The sequence below is a fragment of the Ovis aries genome, chromosome X (assembly GCF_016772045.2).
Source record: "Ovis aries strain OAR_USU_Benz2616 breed Rambouillet chromosome X, ARS-UI_Ramb_v3.0, whole genome shotgun sequence".
Taxonomy (NCBI): domain Eukaryota; kingdom Metazoa; phylum Chordata; class Mammalia; order Artiodactyla; family Bovidae; genus Ovis; species Ovis aries.
Genome location: NC_056080.1, coordinates 53,022,322 through 53,038,296, shown reverse-complemented (window position 1 = coordinate 53,038,296; position 15,975 = coordinate 53,022,322). Strand labels below are relative to the sequence as shown.

General features: G+C 41.1%; 1 protein-coding gene across 6 annotated transcripts in view; it reads left to right on the top strand.

Moving 5' to 3' along the window:
- Nucleotides 1–813: 813 nt before the first annotated feature.
- The window catches only part of PFKFB1 (6-phosphofructo-2-kinase/fructose-2,6-biphosphatase 1), a 136,023-nt gene continuing 120,861 nt past the window's right edge, over nt 814–15,975 (top strand). For 3 of the 6 annotated variants that reach the window (XM_027963337.2, XM_015104880.3, XM_060407821.1), the window contains exon 1: nt 814–960. In XM_027963337.2, the coding sequence (XP_027819138.1) occupies nt 933–960 (28 nt within the window). In that variant the 5' untranslated portion in view covers nt 814–932. Of the gene's footprint in view, nt 961–6,917; nt 7,221–15,975 lie in introns of those variants that run through there. The other 3 variants (XM_042242105.1, XM_012106622.4, XM_042242104.1) reach the window with 1 other exon arrangement.

The window sequence follows — 15,975 nt, the reverse complement described above, 5'->3', positions numbered from 1 at the left end:
CACAGCACTTACAATGCACAGCTACCACTGATTTCTATTTCCATCACTAGACTGCCAGCAGCTTGAGAGCAATGACTATGTCTGATTCATCTCATTAGTCCCATCTCCTAATATAGCACACAACACATGTTAGGAGTTAATAAATGTTTGCTGAATGAATGAACAAGCAAGAGCATCAGCAGGTTAGTGACTTGTTTCCTAAGAACATAAGAATAGAGATAATAGACCTGTCCAATATCCAGGGGAAAGTATAACTTTGCATCCTTAGGTTCCTCACCCAGAATTGCAGTATAATTACTTTTCCCCCAGAATTCCAACCATCATTCTCAATGTCTGCAAAAAATACCTAAAGAGCTGCTTTTCTCCTTGGAAGAATTAAAGATTACATTCCCTCTGATGGACTTAAAGTTTGTTGCCATCAGAAAATACCCTTGCAATTAAAATTAAAATGCTGGTTCTTTAAGCTTTTTCATGTTTTGGTAGTTATAAGCTTAGGACTGAGTCCCAAGAGTGGAATAATTAGGACAAAGGAAATGAACATTTGTATTGCTCTTAACTTCCTATTGCCAAATCACTTTCCAGTAAGGGATCATGTCAATTTGCACTGAAGAGCAATATGAAACAGCCCTAAGGAAATCCAGATCTTGCCTCTTTCCATTGCTGGTTTTCATTTCCCCATTCTGCAGTAGCTCGTTAATATTAGTTCTGACCTTCGGGGTTGGCCTGAAGAGAAAAGGCTCCGGATGACTCAGGAACTTCTTTGGCAACTACAACAGCTGATATTTCAACAGCGGGTACACTGCCTTTCTTACCAAGGGAACTTCCCAGCCTTCCCAGAGAACCAACAAGCACTTCCAGACTCCCTGTTTGATGCCACCCTCTGGACCTGCTTTGGGGTCTAAATGCAAGAGTCGTGTGTCGGATAATTAGTGATGGAAGAAAAAACCTCTAGGAGAACAGGTAGGTGAGACAGAAGAAAAATAGATGGGAGTTAATACAAATATAAATCCATTCTTTAGGCTCTCTGGAAATTTTTCTTAGTGTAGGCAGTCACTTGAATTTTTCACTAAAGTGTATGGGAAGTTTGGAATTAATATAATTTCTACATCTCATTATCTATCATCCATTCTGACCTGTCTTTGGGGAACACTGGCCCAAAGGGCAGTTCCTTAGCACTTTTAGAAGTCTCTCTCACTTGGTCTAGTCCAGTTTTGAAAAAAACTGGACGATAGATATTATATTTCTTAACTGCCAACTGGTGTATAAAATAGGACTGGTTTGCTGTGGCACTTTGAACAAGCTTTTAGCTTCTTTGGGCTTCAGTAGCCTCCTCACTAAAATGGAAATTAAAGTCCCTATCCCATTTCCCTCAGAGGGCTGTAACAAGGTGAAGAAGAGTAGGATGAGAAGAACCAAAGCTCTTTGGAAATATTTCAGGATTTCTGTGCTCTGTGTTAGTGATCTTACCTTTTCTGCAGCCTCCACAGGCAATACCACCCACAACTCTCTTCTCCCTGAGTGACTGTGGTCTGTGGAGTGCAAACCTTGGGCTCCAGGCATGGCGCTGAAAGTAGTGAGGGGATAGTAGGTCAGGGAAGTGGCTAAGAAGGAAGTGGCTAGGCTGCTGCCACAAAAGGCCTAATATACACATATAGACATCTGATCTATAAGCATACAATCTCCCCTCCTTACTCTAACACGAATGCATTAACATCCATACACTCCAAGAATTACCAATAAAGAGACTCTATTTGTGATTTTGATACCCATCAGTACTGTCTTGATATTGCTTTTAATGAAATTCTTCCATGAATTCCATACTTTGGGAGGATGATCAGAATCTGCATGCCTCAGGAAGTCACACTTTATGCTTTCCTCCATACAGTTAATCCCAAAATAGAATTTGTGGTTCAACTCTTAGTCTTGAGTTAGGGTAAGTGAGTTTCTGATACTGAGTGAAACTTTCTTTTTCCATAACCAGTTATTTGGATCATTTGGGGGAGTGAAGGGACTTCATTCTTTAGTTCTTTTTGTTTTGCCCCATTCAGAGTTGAGAAACTCTCTAGATCCTCCTACCACCTTCTACCTTCAGTTCAGTTCAATGCTCAGTCATGTCCAACTCTTTGCGACCCCATGAACTGCAGCATGGCAGGCCTCTCTGTCCATCACCAACTCCGAGAGTCCACCCAAACCCATGTCCAATGAGTCGGTGATGCCATCTCATCCTCTGTCATCCCCTTCTCCTCCTGCCCCCAATCCCTCCCAGCATCAGGGTCTTTTCAAATGAGTCAGCTCTTTGCATCAGATGGCTAAAGTATTGGAGTTTCAGCTTCAGCATCAGTCCTTCCAATGAACATCAAGGACTGATCTCCTTTAGGACGGACTGGGTGGATCTCCTTGCAATTCAGGGGACTCTCAAAAGTCTTCTCCAACACCACAGTTCAAAAGGATCAATTCTTCAGCGCTCAGCTTTTTTTATAGTTCAATGCTCACGTCCATACATGACCACTGGAAAAATCATAACCTTGACTAGATGGACCTTTGTTGGCAAAGTAATGTCTCTGCTTTTTAATATGCTGTCTAGGTTGGTCATAACTTTCCTTCCAAGAGGTAAGCGTCTTTTAATTTCATGGCTGCAGTCACCATCTGCAGTGATTTTGGAGCCCAGAAAAATAAAGTCAGTCACTGTTTCCATCTATTTGCCATGAAGTGATGGGACCAAATGCCATGATCTTCTTTTTCTGAATGTTGAGCTTTAAGCCAACTTTTTCACTCTCCTCTTTCACTTTCATCAAGAGGCTTTTTAGTTCCTCTTCACTTTCTGCCATAAGGGTGGTGTCATCTGCACATATCTGAGGTTATTGATATTTCTCCTGGCAATCTTGATTGCACCTTGTGCTTCTTCCGGCCAGGTGTTTCTCATGATGTATTCTGCATATAAATTAAATAAGCAGGGTGACAATATACAGCCTTGACATACTCCTTTTCCTATTTGGAACCAGTCTGTTGTTCCATGTCCAGTTCTAACTGTTGCTTCCTGACTTGCATACAGGTTTCTCAAGAGTCAGGTCAGGTGGTCTGGTATTCCCATCACTTTCAGAATTTTCCCCAGTTTATTGTGATCCACACAGTCAAAGGCTTTGGCATAGGAAATAAAGCAGAAATAGATGTTTTTCTGGAACTCTCTTGCTTTTTCAATGATCCAGGGGATGTTGGCAATTTGACCTCTGGTTCCTCTGCCTTTTCTAAAACCAACTTGAACATCTGGATGTTCATGGTTCACGTATTGCTGAAGCTTGGCTTGGAGAATTTTGAGCATTACTTTACTAGCATGTGAGATGAGTGGAATTGTGTGGTAGTTTGAGCATTCTTTGGCATTACCTTTCTTTGGAATTGGAATGAAAACTGACCTTTTCCAGTCCTGTGGACACTGCTGAGTTTTCCAAATTTTTTTGCATATTGAGTGCAGCACTTTCACAACATCATCTTTCAGGATTTGAAATAGCTCCACTGGAATTCCATCACGTCCACTAGCTTTGTTCGTAGTGATGCTTTCTAAGGCCCGCTTGACTTCACATTCCAGGATGTCTGGCTCTAGGTGAGTGATCACACCATGGTGATTATCTGGCTCATGAAGATCTTTTTTGTATAGTTCTTCTGTGTATTCTTGCCACCTCTTCTTAATATCTTCTGTTAGATCCATACCACTTCTGTCCTTTATTGAGGCCATCTTTGCATGAAATGTTCCCTTGGTATCTCTAATTTTTTTGAAGAGATCTGTAGTCTTTCCCATTCTATTGTTTTCCTTTATTTCTTTGCATTGATCGCTGAGGAAGGCTTTCTTATCTCTCCTTGCTATTCTTTGGCACTCTGCATTCAAAAGGGTATATCTTTCCTTTTCTCCTTTGCTTTTCACTTCCCTTCTTTTCACAGCTATTTTGAAGGCCTCCTCAGACAGCCATTTTGCTTCTACCTTCAGACCAGGTTATTTCCCTCACTTCCAGTTCCCTGAATACTCCCTTTTTACAAAATTTGTCTTGTTGAATGGGGATTATTTGTACACATGTTCATCTCATCCAGGCAGAGAGATGTAGATTAAGCAAGTATCCTCTGTTCCAAGGCCTGAGCTGGACATCTGGAAACAGATCACAGATAACTGAGATCCAGTACCTATCCTTAAGGAGCTCAGAATCTAGTAGGAAAGTAGACTGGTAAAACACAGGTTGATACTTGCTCAGATAAACAGAAGCATATAAGCAATGTGAGAACCAAAACCAAGGCTTCTCAGAGGAGGTGAGAATTGAGCCCAGCCTAGAAAATTGAGTCATATTTCACTGAGAATGGAAAGGAAGGGAAGGCATTCCAGGCTAAGCAAACACACAGAGGCAAAAAAGTACACAGTGAGTTTGGGGGCCCAGTGAGTCAGCTGGTAACAATTAAGCTATGGGAGTCTAAAGAGATAAATGACTGTAGAAGTAGGTTTGATTGAGAAGAGTCAGGGCTAAGGCCTTTCCATAAAGCTTGTTGAGTTTTCCTACTTCTGGGGATCACAATGGATAACAGTGGTTAAACACACAGACAGACACATACATACACACACAAACACACACACAGAGCTAGTTCCAGGCAATTTTAATGTGGATTTTCAAGCCTGGACCCCAAGTTTGCCTTTCAGACCTTGTCAAAAGTCAGCTAAGCTCCTATCTCAGATTTCCTGCTGCTAAAATTATCTTTCATGCAGAGTCATGAGGACAAAATTGTAAACATAGTAAAGGGGTTCATATGACTAGATTGATTACATCAGACGAGCCACTTCCCCTCCTGAGACCTCAGTTTCCCTGTGAGGCTAGTGAGAATGTTTGGAAGGAGCAACTATGAAAAAGAATATGTTTCTCTGTGGGCCTTGGAAAACATACTTGTAAAGCATTATTATTAAGATTATTAGCATTAGCAGAGTGATACAGTTAGGAGACTTATTAGAATTAAGAGAATTGTATCTCTTCCAAAGTCTAGGTCTAGGGCTATAAATGTTATGAGCTAATCTGGAGGACCACATTCTTAAATCAAGCTATTTTTATCAGTTAAACCAATGAAAAACCCTGGACTGGAGAACTTAGATCCCCAGTGTTTTATTCTTGACTTGGAGATTTAATTTGCTATAGGACCTTAAGAAAATACTTCCCTTTTCAGGCCTTTATTTTCTTACCTGAGAGAGTTGAATGAAATGATTTCTAGGGGTCTTCTGTATCATAAAACCAAAAAAATAAAAACGAATTCATCTTTCTAATTGATTGGCATGAGTTCTTTATTACAAATGTTAACCCTTTGTCATAATTTTGTAAGTTTCTTTTGCTGTTCCCTGAATTCTCACCATCACATTAGAAATTGTAGATTAGCCAAAGAGGTGATTGATTTTTTACTTCACAGGGGGAATCACTGTGTTACATAATATATATTGAACATTTCCCAGATTACTTTATATGTGTTAACATACCGAATCTTCAACTACACTAAAATACACTTATGAGATGAAAACACAAAGTGTTTCACCAGGGCACTGCAAAGTTGTGTTCTGCCCAGCGTCTCCTAGCAAGGGGGAAGACGTGGGATTCCACCCAGGTAGCATGGCTCCAGAGCCCAATGCTTTTAACCACTGTGATCCACTGCCTCAAGAGATTCATTTAGAAGGGAAGGATCTGAAATGTATTGAAAGTTTGGTATGATCTATACACAAAAACTGGAGGGACTCTAACCCTTAGGTAGACTGGGGTGCTGAGAATGTATTTAAGGGAACTTCTTAAAAGGCAAAGTGGAGCTGAGAGCACTGGAACTCAGGAATTGGAGATTTATATCCCCAAGAGACTAGCCCAGTGTTGCCCAGCTCAGAGGAAGAAACTGAGCTTCCATGTAGCCAATCACTGGAGGTTTATCAAGGGGTGGGAAGGTTGCAAAAGAATGAAGTAAGAGCACACTTGAACATCTTCCAAGTAAGCTATGCTGTTAGATGAGTTTTACACATAAAAGTTTCAAAACAATCAGGGGGAGGGTAAAGAAGATAATTCTGAGTAGGATGGCTCTGGTCTATGGATTTGTCCTACTTTGAGGCCATTGCTTCCTATTCCCCATAGTCTGCTTGCTGCAGCCTCCCCCCAGGCCTCCATCCTCATGGCTTGACATGAAGAACTTTAGTCAAGTTCTGGGTCAGATCACAATTCCTTTCTGCCTAGAGGACCTGATGACAGTTGGCAATCATACTGTCACTTTCCCTAGCAATGGCTGCGCGCACATCTCTTCCCAAGGTGTCAGGTTTACTCTGATTTATTTAGCCTTGGCTGGAGAGAGCATAAAGATGATCAAACAGTGTCCATCTCTCTGAGAGGGTCCCAGGAAGCACACTTTCACATTTTAGGAAAGCAGGACCCTCAGTAGGAAAGGTAGCTGCATTCAGGGGAAGAAAAGGTTTGTAGTGCCTTTGGGAGGGCATTGAGGCAGTAAACCTTCCACTTCCAGTTCGGGACAATGATTGCTATCTCAAAACATTTTTTTCAGTAGGGACATTGTATTTGTGTGTTTGTATTCAGGAATCTTGTATTTCTGATGTGGATGGGCTGGAGCTTGACATTCTGCTTGGGCCTGTTTTTTTACTGCAAAGCTATGAAAGCTGCTGAGATTCTGACTCCATCACCTTTGCCTCCCCACCCCACACAGGACATAAGCACATGATCTTCAGTCTTTCATTTGCATACTCTACTAGTCCTGTCTTCATTGGAGGGAAGTGACTGGCCAGACCTGGGCTGTCTTGCTGGCTGCCTTCCTTGCTGGGCTCCAACTTATCTCCTATGTACACAGCCCTTGGAGTTCAGAGGCCTCTGCTGACCTCTGCCCAACCTCTCCTCTGCACCCAAGCCCTCAATGGTACATACAAGAGCAGAGGAAGGCAAGGACTAGGAGACAAGAGAGAGGCTGGAGACAGGCTGCAAAAGGGCTCAGAATCCCAGCACACCTCCCTGTCCCAACTCTGTCCACCACCTGCTGTGGCCACAGCAAAAGAAGATAGAGCTAATAAGACAAAGTAAGGCCGGGTACCTTGTGGATAGTGGTGTCGTTAGCTGTGACGCCTAAGATGTCTCAAGAGATGGGAGAGCTCACCCAAACCAGATTGCAGAAGATCTGGATTCCACACAACAACGGCAACAGCAGGCTGCAACGGAGGAGGGGCTGTAAGTGGTGTTTGCTTCTGTGGGCTTCAAGGTGGTGGTGGTAGAATGGGTGTAGAAGATCAAAGGACATGGCCCCCTGTCCATCCCCACCCCAACCTGAAAGTTGGAATAGATGAGCAGCAGGATGAAATAGCTGCAGGGTAACAAGATGCTAATGTCAAAAACAGAGAAAGAAGGAGAGAAAGAAAAACAGAAAGAGAGAGGTGAATACAGAGAAAGAATGATGGTTACATAAAGACCATCTTAATCAGAGGGATTTTTGACTAAGAATTTTTTCTTTTATCTGGAGCTTATTTGGAATACTTATTGTTTGAAATCTGACTGTTCTACATCAGTGCTTGCCTAAATGTTTTATTTTGGTGACCTCAGTGAAATGTCTGGAAATTTGTGCTGTCTGATAGCTCTTGGGTGAAATAAAATTCTTGGCATTGTTTCTTAGAGGACAGGTGCTGGGTACACAATAGTTCCATATCATTGGTCAGGTTTGCTCCTCCTTGAGAAACTGGGTTTAACTGGGTTGGAAAAGGCTGGTGTCCTGTCTCCTGCATTACCTTCATGGCACATATGGACACATTTGCTGCTCTAGGAATTTGAGGGAGAAGACACCCAGGGAAAGACTACTGGTGTAATGTCCACTTTTAAAAATTAAGAAAGGGGGAAAGCAAACAAAACCTGTAAATATATTTTTTAAGTAGATTATACCATTTCCCATAGATAACAGGGGACAGTTTGCAAATCAAGGTGTTTACAGCCCAAGAATTTTGGCCTGAGGAGCCATAAGGTGGGTGGAGATAAGACAGCTATGGACTGTGGGACCCAGACATCTTAAGGACCAGCTGACCAAGCTTCCACTATGCTAATGCTAGAAGAGGTCCAGGCTCACAGCTAGTGAGAGGAAGATCCAGGAAGATGTAGGATGTTAAATATACTATGTAGAATGGAGGGTATGGATGGAGGGAGAGAGGGGAAAAAAAAAAACCTAGCCTTCTGTTCTTCCTTTTCCTCTCCATCAGCAGTTTCAATCACTCATCTGGAGATCAAGGAGCCCAGATGAGACTGAAAATTACATCCCACCCTCACCCACCAAGCCACTTTTATTCCTTCTAAGGGGCTATTGGATTAAGCTGGCAAGCAGGCAAGCCACTCTCTAACTATTTCCTTTCATTCTATTTTCTGACAGAGGTTATCCAAGGAACTATTTGTTCTTTAAATATTTGGCACAACTTCCAGGTAAAAACATCAGACCAGTGTTTTCTTTGTAAGAAAAAAAAATAATTGATATAATCTTTTGCATAGTTACATAATCATTCCAGTTTGCTATTCCTTCTTGTCAGCTTTGTTAAATTATGGGTTTTTTTTTTTTTTTAGGAATTATTCTATTTCACATCACTTTTCAAATTTATTTGCATAAACTTATATCCATATTTTTTAAATCTCTATTTCATTTGCAATTATATCCTCTTATCCTTGTTTATTTGTACCTTCTTTTTTTATTATTCTTGATCAATAGTGCCATAAGTTTGTCACTTTTACAAATTTTTAAAAATAATCAACTTTTGGCCTTCTGATTCTTTCTGATATGTCTCTGGCTTTTTATTTAGCCATTTTCCTCATCATTATTCTTTTTTTCTACTTTTTTTGGACTTACTCTGTTTTTCTTTTTTAACTTCTGGGGTTGGATGCACAGCTTATTAATTTTTAGACTTTCTTCCTTTTGAAAGTAAGCATCTGATGCTATAATTGTCATACGAAACAGATTGGTATTCCACAGATGCACAGTTGTATGGACATATGAATTTTTAAAGTATTTCCAGACTGTTTGGTAAATAGACACTGCTCAGGGCTTTCTTAGTTTCTATATCACTCAGTTGCCCTGGCCACCTCAGTCCCTTTCTCAGGACTGCTAAGACCTATAGATTATCACCTAGCAACTGAAGAGTTAATGCCTGACACAGAAGGAGTCATCTAGAAATTGGTGCCAAACCCTTGGGCCAGCTTCTGTTTTGCTAGATCAGTGCCCTTACCATTTCCTGTCTGATTCCATCCTTCTTCAAGAGCAAACTGTATGATTTCTATTTTTTTATGTCTATTGAGATTTGCTTTATGGACCAACATATGGTAATTTTTGGTAAAAATTCCATGAGCACTTGAAAAAAATATACACTTTACAATTCGATTAAGAATACTATATACTTCAATTAGTATTCTCCCAGGATTTTGTCTGCTTATTGATATGAAAAATTTGTTAATGTCTCCTTGTAACTATGTCAATTTTGAAGCTTTGTAAATAGCTACAAATTTAGAATTGCTATATATTTCTGGTAAACTGACTATTTATCAATGTGTAAGGAAATTTCTGCTAATCTAGTATAATTAACATTTTGTCCTACAATGTTTTCTGATATTATTATATGTATATTTGCTTTATTTTGCTTTATATTTACCTGGTAAATCATTTATACACTTTCAAATAATGTTTTTACCATTTTAGTGAAGTGTAGTTAACTTATAATGTTGTATTAGTTTCAACTGTGAGCAATTCAGAATATATATATGTATGTGTATATATATATATTCTATATATTCTTTTGCAGGTTCTTTTTCATTAGAGGTTATTATAAGTTATTGATTATAGTTCCTTGTACTATACTGTAGGCCCTTGTTGTTGATCTATTTTATATAGGGTTTCATATATTAATTCCAAACTCCTAATTTATCTCTCCCCTAACTCCCACTATGTTCTTTGGTAACCATGTTTCTTTTCTGTTTCTAAGTCTATTTCTGTTTTGTAAATAAATTCACTTGTATCATTTTTTTTAATTCTACTTATAAGTGATATATGACACTTGTCTTTCTCTGTCTGGCTTACTTCACTTAACATGATAATTTCTAAGTTCATCGTGTTGCTGCAAACAGTATTATTTCATTCTTCTTTTCATTCATTTGTTGATGGACATTTAGGTTGCTTCTGTGTCTTTGGCTATTGTAAATAGTGCTGCTGTGAACATAGGGAGGCATGTGTTTTTTCAAATTAGATTTTTCCCTGGGTTTATGCCCAGGAATGGGGTTGTTGGATCATATGCCAACTCTATTTTTAGCTTTTTAAGGAACCTCCATGCTGTTCTCCATAGTGGCTGTACCAGGTTACATTACAACCAATAGCATAGGAGGGTTCCTTTTCCTCCATATCCTCTCCATCATTTATAGACTTTTAAATGATGGCCTATAAGAAAAATGTTTATGATAGAGATATAATACACATACCATAAAACTCACTATTTTAAAGTGTACAACTTAGTAGTTTTTAGTATATTCATGTGGTTATGTACCATCATTACTAATTCCAAAACATTTTCATCACACTCTCCAAAGAAACCCCATATGCTTTAGTGTCATTCCAGATTCCCCCCTCCCTTTAGCCACTGGCAAACCACTAAAATCTACTTATTGTCACCATAGATTTGCCTATTCTGGACATTTCCCAATAATGAAATCATACAATACATGCTCTTTTGTATCTGGCTTCTTCCATTGGGCATAATATTTTCAGTTAATTCATGTTGTAGCATGTGTAGATACTTCAGTCCTTTTTAAAGCTGAATAATATTCCATTATATAGATACACAACATTTTGTTTAGCCAATTCAAATATGAATTGAGGGAAATTTGGTTTGTTTCCACTTTTGCCTATTATGAACAATGTTGCCATCAACATTTGTGTACAAGTTTTTGGGTGGACACATTTTTCATTTCTCTTGAATATATACATAGAAGTAGAAATGCTAAGTCCTCTGGTAATTCTGTCTATTAATACAATGATTTAAAGAACTGCTAAGCTGGTTTTTCAAGTGGATTCATGTTTTATATTTCCAAAAGCAACATATGAAGATTCTAATTTCTCTATATCTTCACTAACAGCTGGTTTTGTCCACTTTTAAAAGATAGTCATGCTAGAGGATGTTCAATCTACACTTGAGAAGAATCTCTAATCCCTTGAATCTATTCCTCACTTCCACAGTATAATTGTTAGGGATTTGATTTAGGTCATACCTGAATGATCTGGTGGTTTTCCCTTCTTTCTTCAATTTAAGTCTGAATTTGACATGCTCTGAGCCACAGTCAGCTCCCAGTCTTGTTTTGCTGATTCTATAGAGCTTCTCCATCTTTGGCTACAAAGAATATAATCAATCTGATTTCAGTAGTGACCATCTGGTGATGTCCATGTGTAGAGTCTTCTCTTGTGTTGTTGGAAGAGGGTATTTGCTATGACCAGTGCATTCTCATGGCAAAACTCTGTTAGCCTTTGCCCTGCTTCATTCTGTATTCCAAGGCCAAATTTGCCTGTTAATGCAGGTATCTCTTGACTTCCTACTTTTGCATTCCAGTCCCCTATAATGAAAAGGACATCTTTTTTGTGTGTTTGTTCTAGAAAATCTTGTAGGTCATCATAGAAACATCCAACTTCAACTTCTTCAGCATTACTGGTTGGGGCATAGACTTGGATTACTGTGATATTGAATGCTTTGCATTGGAAACAAACAGAGATCATTCTGTCATTTTGAGACTGCATCCAAGTACTGCATTTTGGGCTCTTTTGTTGACTATGGTGGCTACTCCATTTTTTCAAATGGATTCTTGCCCACAGTAGTAGATATAATAGTCATCTGAGTTAAATTCACCCATTTCAGTCTATTTTAGTTCACTGATTCCTAATATGTTGATGTTCACTGTTGCCATCTCCCGTTTGACCAATTTACCTTGATTCATGGGCTTAACATTCCATGTTCCTAAGCAATATCGTTCTTTACAGCACCAGACATTACTTAAATCACCAGTCACATCCCCAAGTAGGTGTTTTTGCTTTGGCTCCATCTCTTCATTCTTTCTGGAGTTGTTTTCTCCACTTTATTCCAGTAGCATACTGGGCACCTACTGACCTGGGGAGTTCATTTTTCAGTGTCCTATATTTTTGCCTTTTCATACTGTTCATGGGGTTCTCAAGGCAAGAATACTGAAGTAGTTTGTCATTCCCTTCCCCAGTGGACCATTTTTTATCAAAACTCTCCATCATGACTCATCTGTCTTGGGTGGCCCTACATGGCATGGCTCATACTTTCATTGAGTTAGACAAGATAGTGGTCCATGTCATCAGTTTGTTTAGTTTTCTGTGATTGTGGTTTTCATTCTGTTTGCTCTCTGATGGATAAGGATAAGAGGTTTATGGAAGCTTCCTGATGGTAGAGACTGACTGGTAGGGGACGGGGGGAACTGGGTCTTGTGTGATGGGCAGGGCCATCTTTAATCCAATTTTCTGTTGATGAGTGGGGCTGTGTTCCCTCCCTGTTATTTGACTTGAGGCCAAACTAATGTGGAGGTAATGAAGATAATGTTGAGCTCCTTCAAAAGGTCCAGTGCACGCACTGCACTCAGTGCCCCTGGCCATGCAGCAGGCCACCACTGATCCATGCCTCCACTAGAGACTCCTGGACAATCACGTGCAAGTGTGGGTCAGTCTCTTGTGGGGTCACTTCTCCTTTCTCCTGGGTCCTGTTGCACAAAAGGTTTTGTTTGTGGCCTCCAAGAGTCTGCTTCTCCAGTCCTGTGTAAGTTCTGGTGGCTCTATGGTGGGGTTGATGGCAACCTCTTGCAAGAGGGCTTATGCCATAACCAGGTCTCCTGCACCCAGAGCCCCTGCCAGGCCTGTACCTCCACAGGAGACACTCAAACATGCAAAGGCAGGACTGGCTCTCTGTGGGGTCTCCTGCTGTGCACAAGGTTTTATTTGAGCCCTCCAAGCATTTCTGGCTGGTATGGGGTTTGATTCTAAATGTGATTGCCCCTCCTACCATCTTGCTGGGGCTTCTCCTTTGCCCTTGGATGTGGGGTATCTTTTGGTGGGATCCAACATTCTCCTGTTGACTGTTGTTCAGCAGTGAGTTGTAATTTTGTAGTTCTCACAGGAGATGAGTGCATGTCCTTTTGCACTGCCATCTTGCAAATCTTGGTGAGTAGGGAAAGGTTATATAGTCAGGTAGGAGTTTGTGATAAGGATAAATGCAATAACAGTCTTGTATTCTTTCTTCAACACAATTAAGGTGTGTGCAAGGTCTTAGATGGTCCAGTCTCCTAATTTTGATGAGCCTTTCTGGTCCATTAATCTTGCCTCAGGTTTCATTGCTCTTCCTCCTTTGGTTAGCAACTGTTCTGACCTTTGGAACTGAGAGATCATGGAGGCTGAAGTCTTGTCTATAGGAAATGAGGGACAAAAAGGCCTCCATGCCAGGCATCCCACAGGGCCCTGCTCAGCATCAGTAGTGGCTTCTTGGGGCACACTTACTCACTGATTGTGGTGTGCAATAGTTGCTTGCAGTAGCAGGGACCAACAGGCAGTTTTATATAAGCTAGCTCCACAGTGCTGGATTTAGAAAAGGCAAAGGAATCAGAGATCAAATTGCCAACATCCGTTGGATCATTGAAAAAGCAAGAGAGTTCCAGAAAAACATCTATTTTTGCTTCATTGACTATGCCAAAGCCTTTGACTGCGTGGATAACAACAAACTGAGGAAAGTTCTTCAAGAGATGGGAATACCAGGCCACCTTACCTGCCTTCTGAGAAATCTGTATGCAGGTCAAGAAGCAACAGTTAGAACCAGACATGGAACAACTGATTCTTTCCAAATTGGGAAAGGAGTATATCAAGGCTATATGTAGTCACCCTGCTTATTTAACTTATATGCAGAGTATGTCATTCAAAATGCCAGGCTGGATTGAAGCACAAGCTGGGATCAAGATTGCTGGGAGAAATATCAATAACCTCAGATATGCAGAGGACACCACCCTTATGGCAGAAAGTGAAGAAGAACTAAAGAGTCTCCTGATGAAAGTGAAAGAGGAGAGTGAAAAAGTTGGCTTAAAGATCAACATTCAAAGAACTATGATCATGCTGTCTGGCCCCATCGCTTCATAGCAAGTAGATGGGGAAACAATGGAAACAGTGACAGACTTTATTTTCTTGGGCTCCAAAATCACTGCAGATGGTGACTGCAGCCATGACATTAAAAGATGCTTACTCCTTGGAAGATAAACTATGACCAACTTGGACAGCATATTAAAAAGCAGAGACATTACTTTGCCAACAAAAGTCTGTCTAGTCAAAGCTATGGTTTCTTCCAATATTCACATGTGGATGTGAGAATTGGACTATAAAGAAAACTGAGTGCTTAAAAATTGATACTTTTGAATTGTGGTGTTGGAGAAGACTCTTGATAGTCTCTTGGTCTGCAAGGAGACCCAAACAATCTATCTTAAAGGAAATCAGTCCTGAATATTCATTGGAAGGACTGATGCTGCAGCTGAAATTCCAATACTTTGGCCATCTGATGAGAAGAGATGACTCATTTGAAAAAACTCTGATGCTGGGAAAGATTGAAGGTGGGAGGAGAAGGGGATGACAGACGATGAGATGATTGGATGGCATCAGTGACTCGATGGACATGAGTTTGAGTAAGATCTGGAGTTGGTGATGGACAGGGAGGCCTGGTATGCTGCAGTCAATGGGGTCACAAAGAGTCGGAAATGACCGAGCAACTGAACTGAACTGAACAGTGCATGTAGAGGCAGTTTCTGGCGTGTGGAGGTGATGGTGACCTAGCCCCCATACATGTATCTCAACAGTGGTGCCTCAGTTTCCAGGCACACTATGCCTTGTCTAGGAGCATTCATGGCTGTGCATCCTTTCCCTCCTGTTCCCTTTGCTGTATCCACACAGTCAACTGTGTTCCTCTCCCTGAATCAGTTCTCCCAACCCCACACTTTAGCACTCAGTCCCCACCAGCACTGGCAGACTCTTGTCCCAGAGAGAGGCACCCAGTGCTGATTCCCAAGGAGGCTTTGGGATGATTGGTGCTCAGGCAACCAGAGCTCCAGAGGGCAGAGGAGACCCTGACCTGATAGCCCTCCCTGCTCAGAAAAGGACTCCTCTCACTGCCTGCAGATGCTGGTGGGTTGGGGGAGGATTTGAAATGGTGACTCTGTCCCCTTGCCCGCCAGTGAACAATGATGCTTTGCTTCTGTAATGTCCTGGGATTGTTCTGAAGACACTCCTAGTTGTGGAGCTCCTTATACCTGTCCCTTCAGACTGTCTTTTCACAGCTAATACCTGTCCCTTCTCAGTGAGATGGGAATCTGAGTTCTTGTCCATGGAGCCAAAGAATGGAATCCATGAGTAAACACTCAAGGTAGCAAGCAAATAGGATTTATTAAAGAGGAGGAAAGTATAAAGCTCTCAGCATAGACCCTGATTGGGGGTAAAGAGTCCCCCTGCCTCCAAGGTGGGACTTATAGCAGTTTTTATATCCTTCCTTAAATCATGGATGTCTACCCAATCAATGTAAAAGTCAAGATACTTAACATCTTTATGGCTTCCCTCGATCCATGGATTAAGTCCTCACCCTTTCTAACACCCCCTAGCCAGCCTGGTCCTTAGGCCAACTGTCGCCCCTGCTTGCCTGAATAAAGGAGCATGGCACCCCACTCCAGTACTCTTGCCTGGGAAATCCCATGGATGGAGGAGCCTGGTAAGTGGCAGTCCATGGAGTCGCTAAGAGTCGGACACAACTGAGCAACTTCCCTCCCTTTCACTTTTCACTTTCATGCATTGGAGATGGAAATAGCAACCCACTCCAGTGTTCTTGCCTGGAGAATCCCAGGGATGGAGGAGCCTGGTGGGCTGCAGTCTATGGGGTCGCACAGAGTT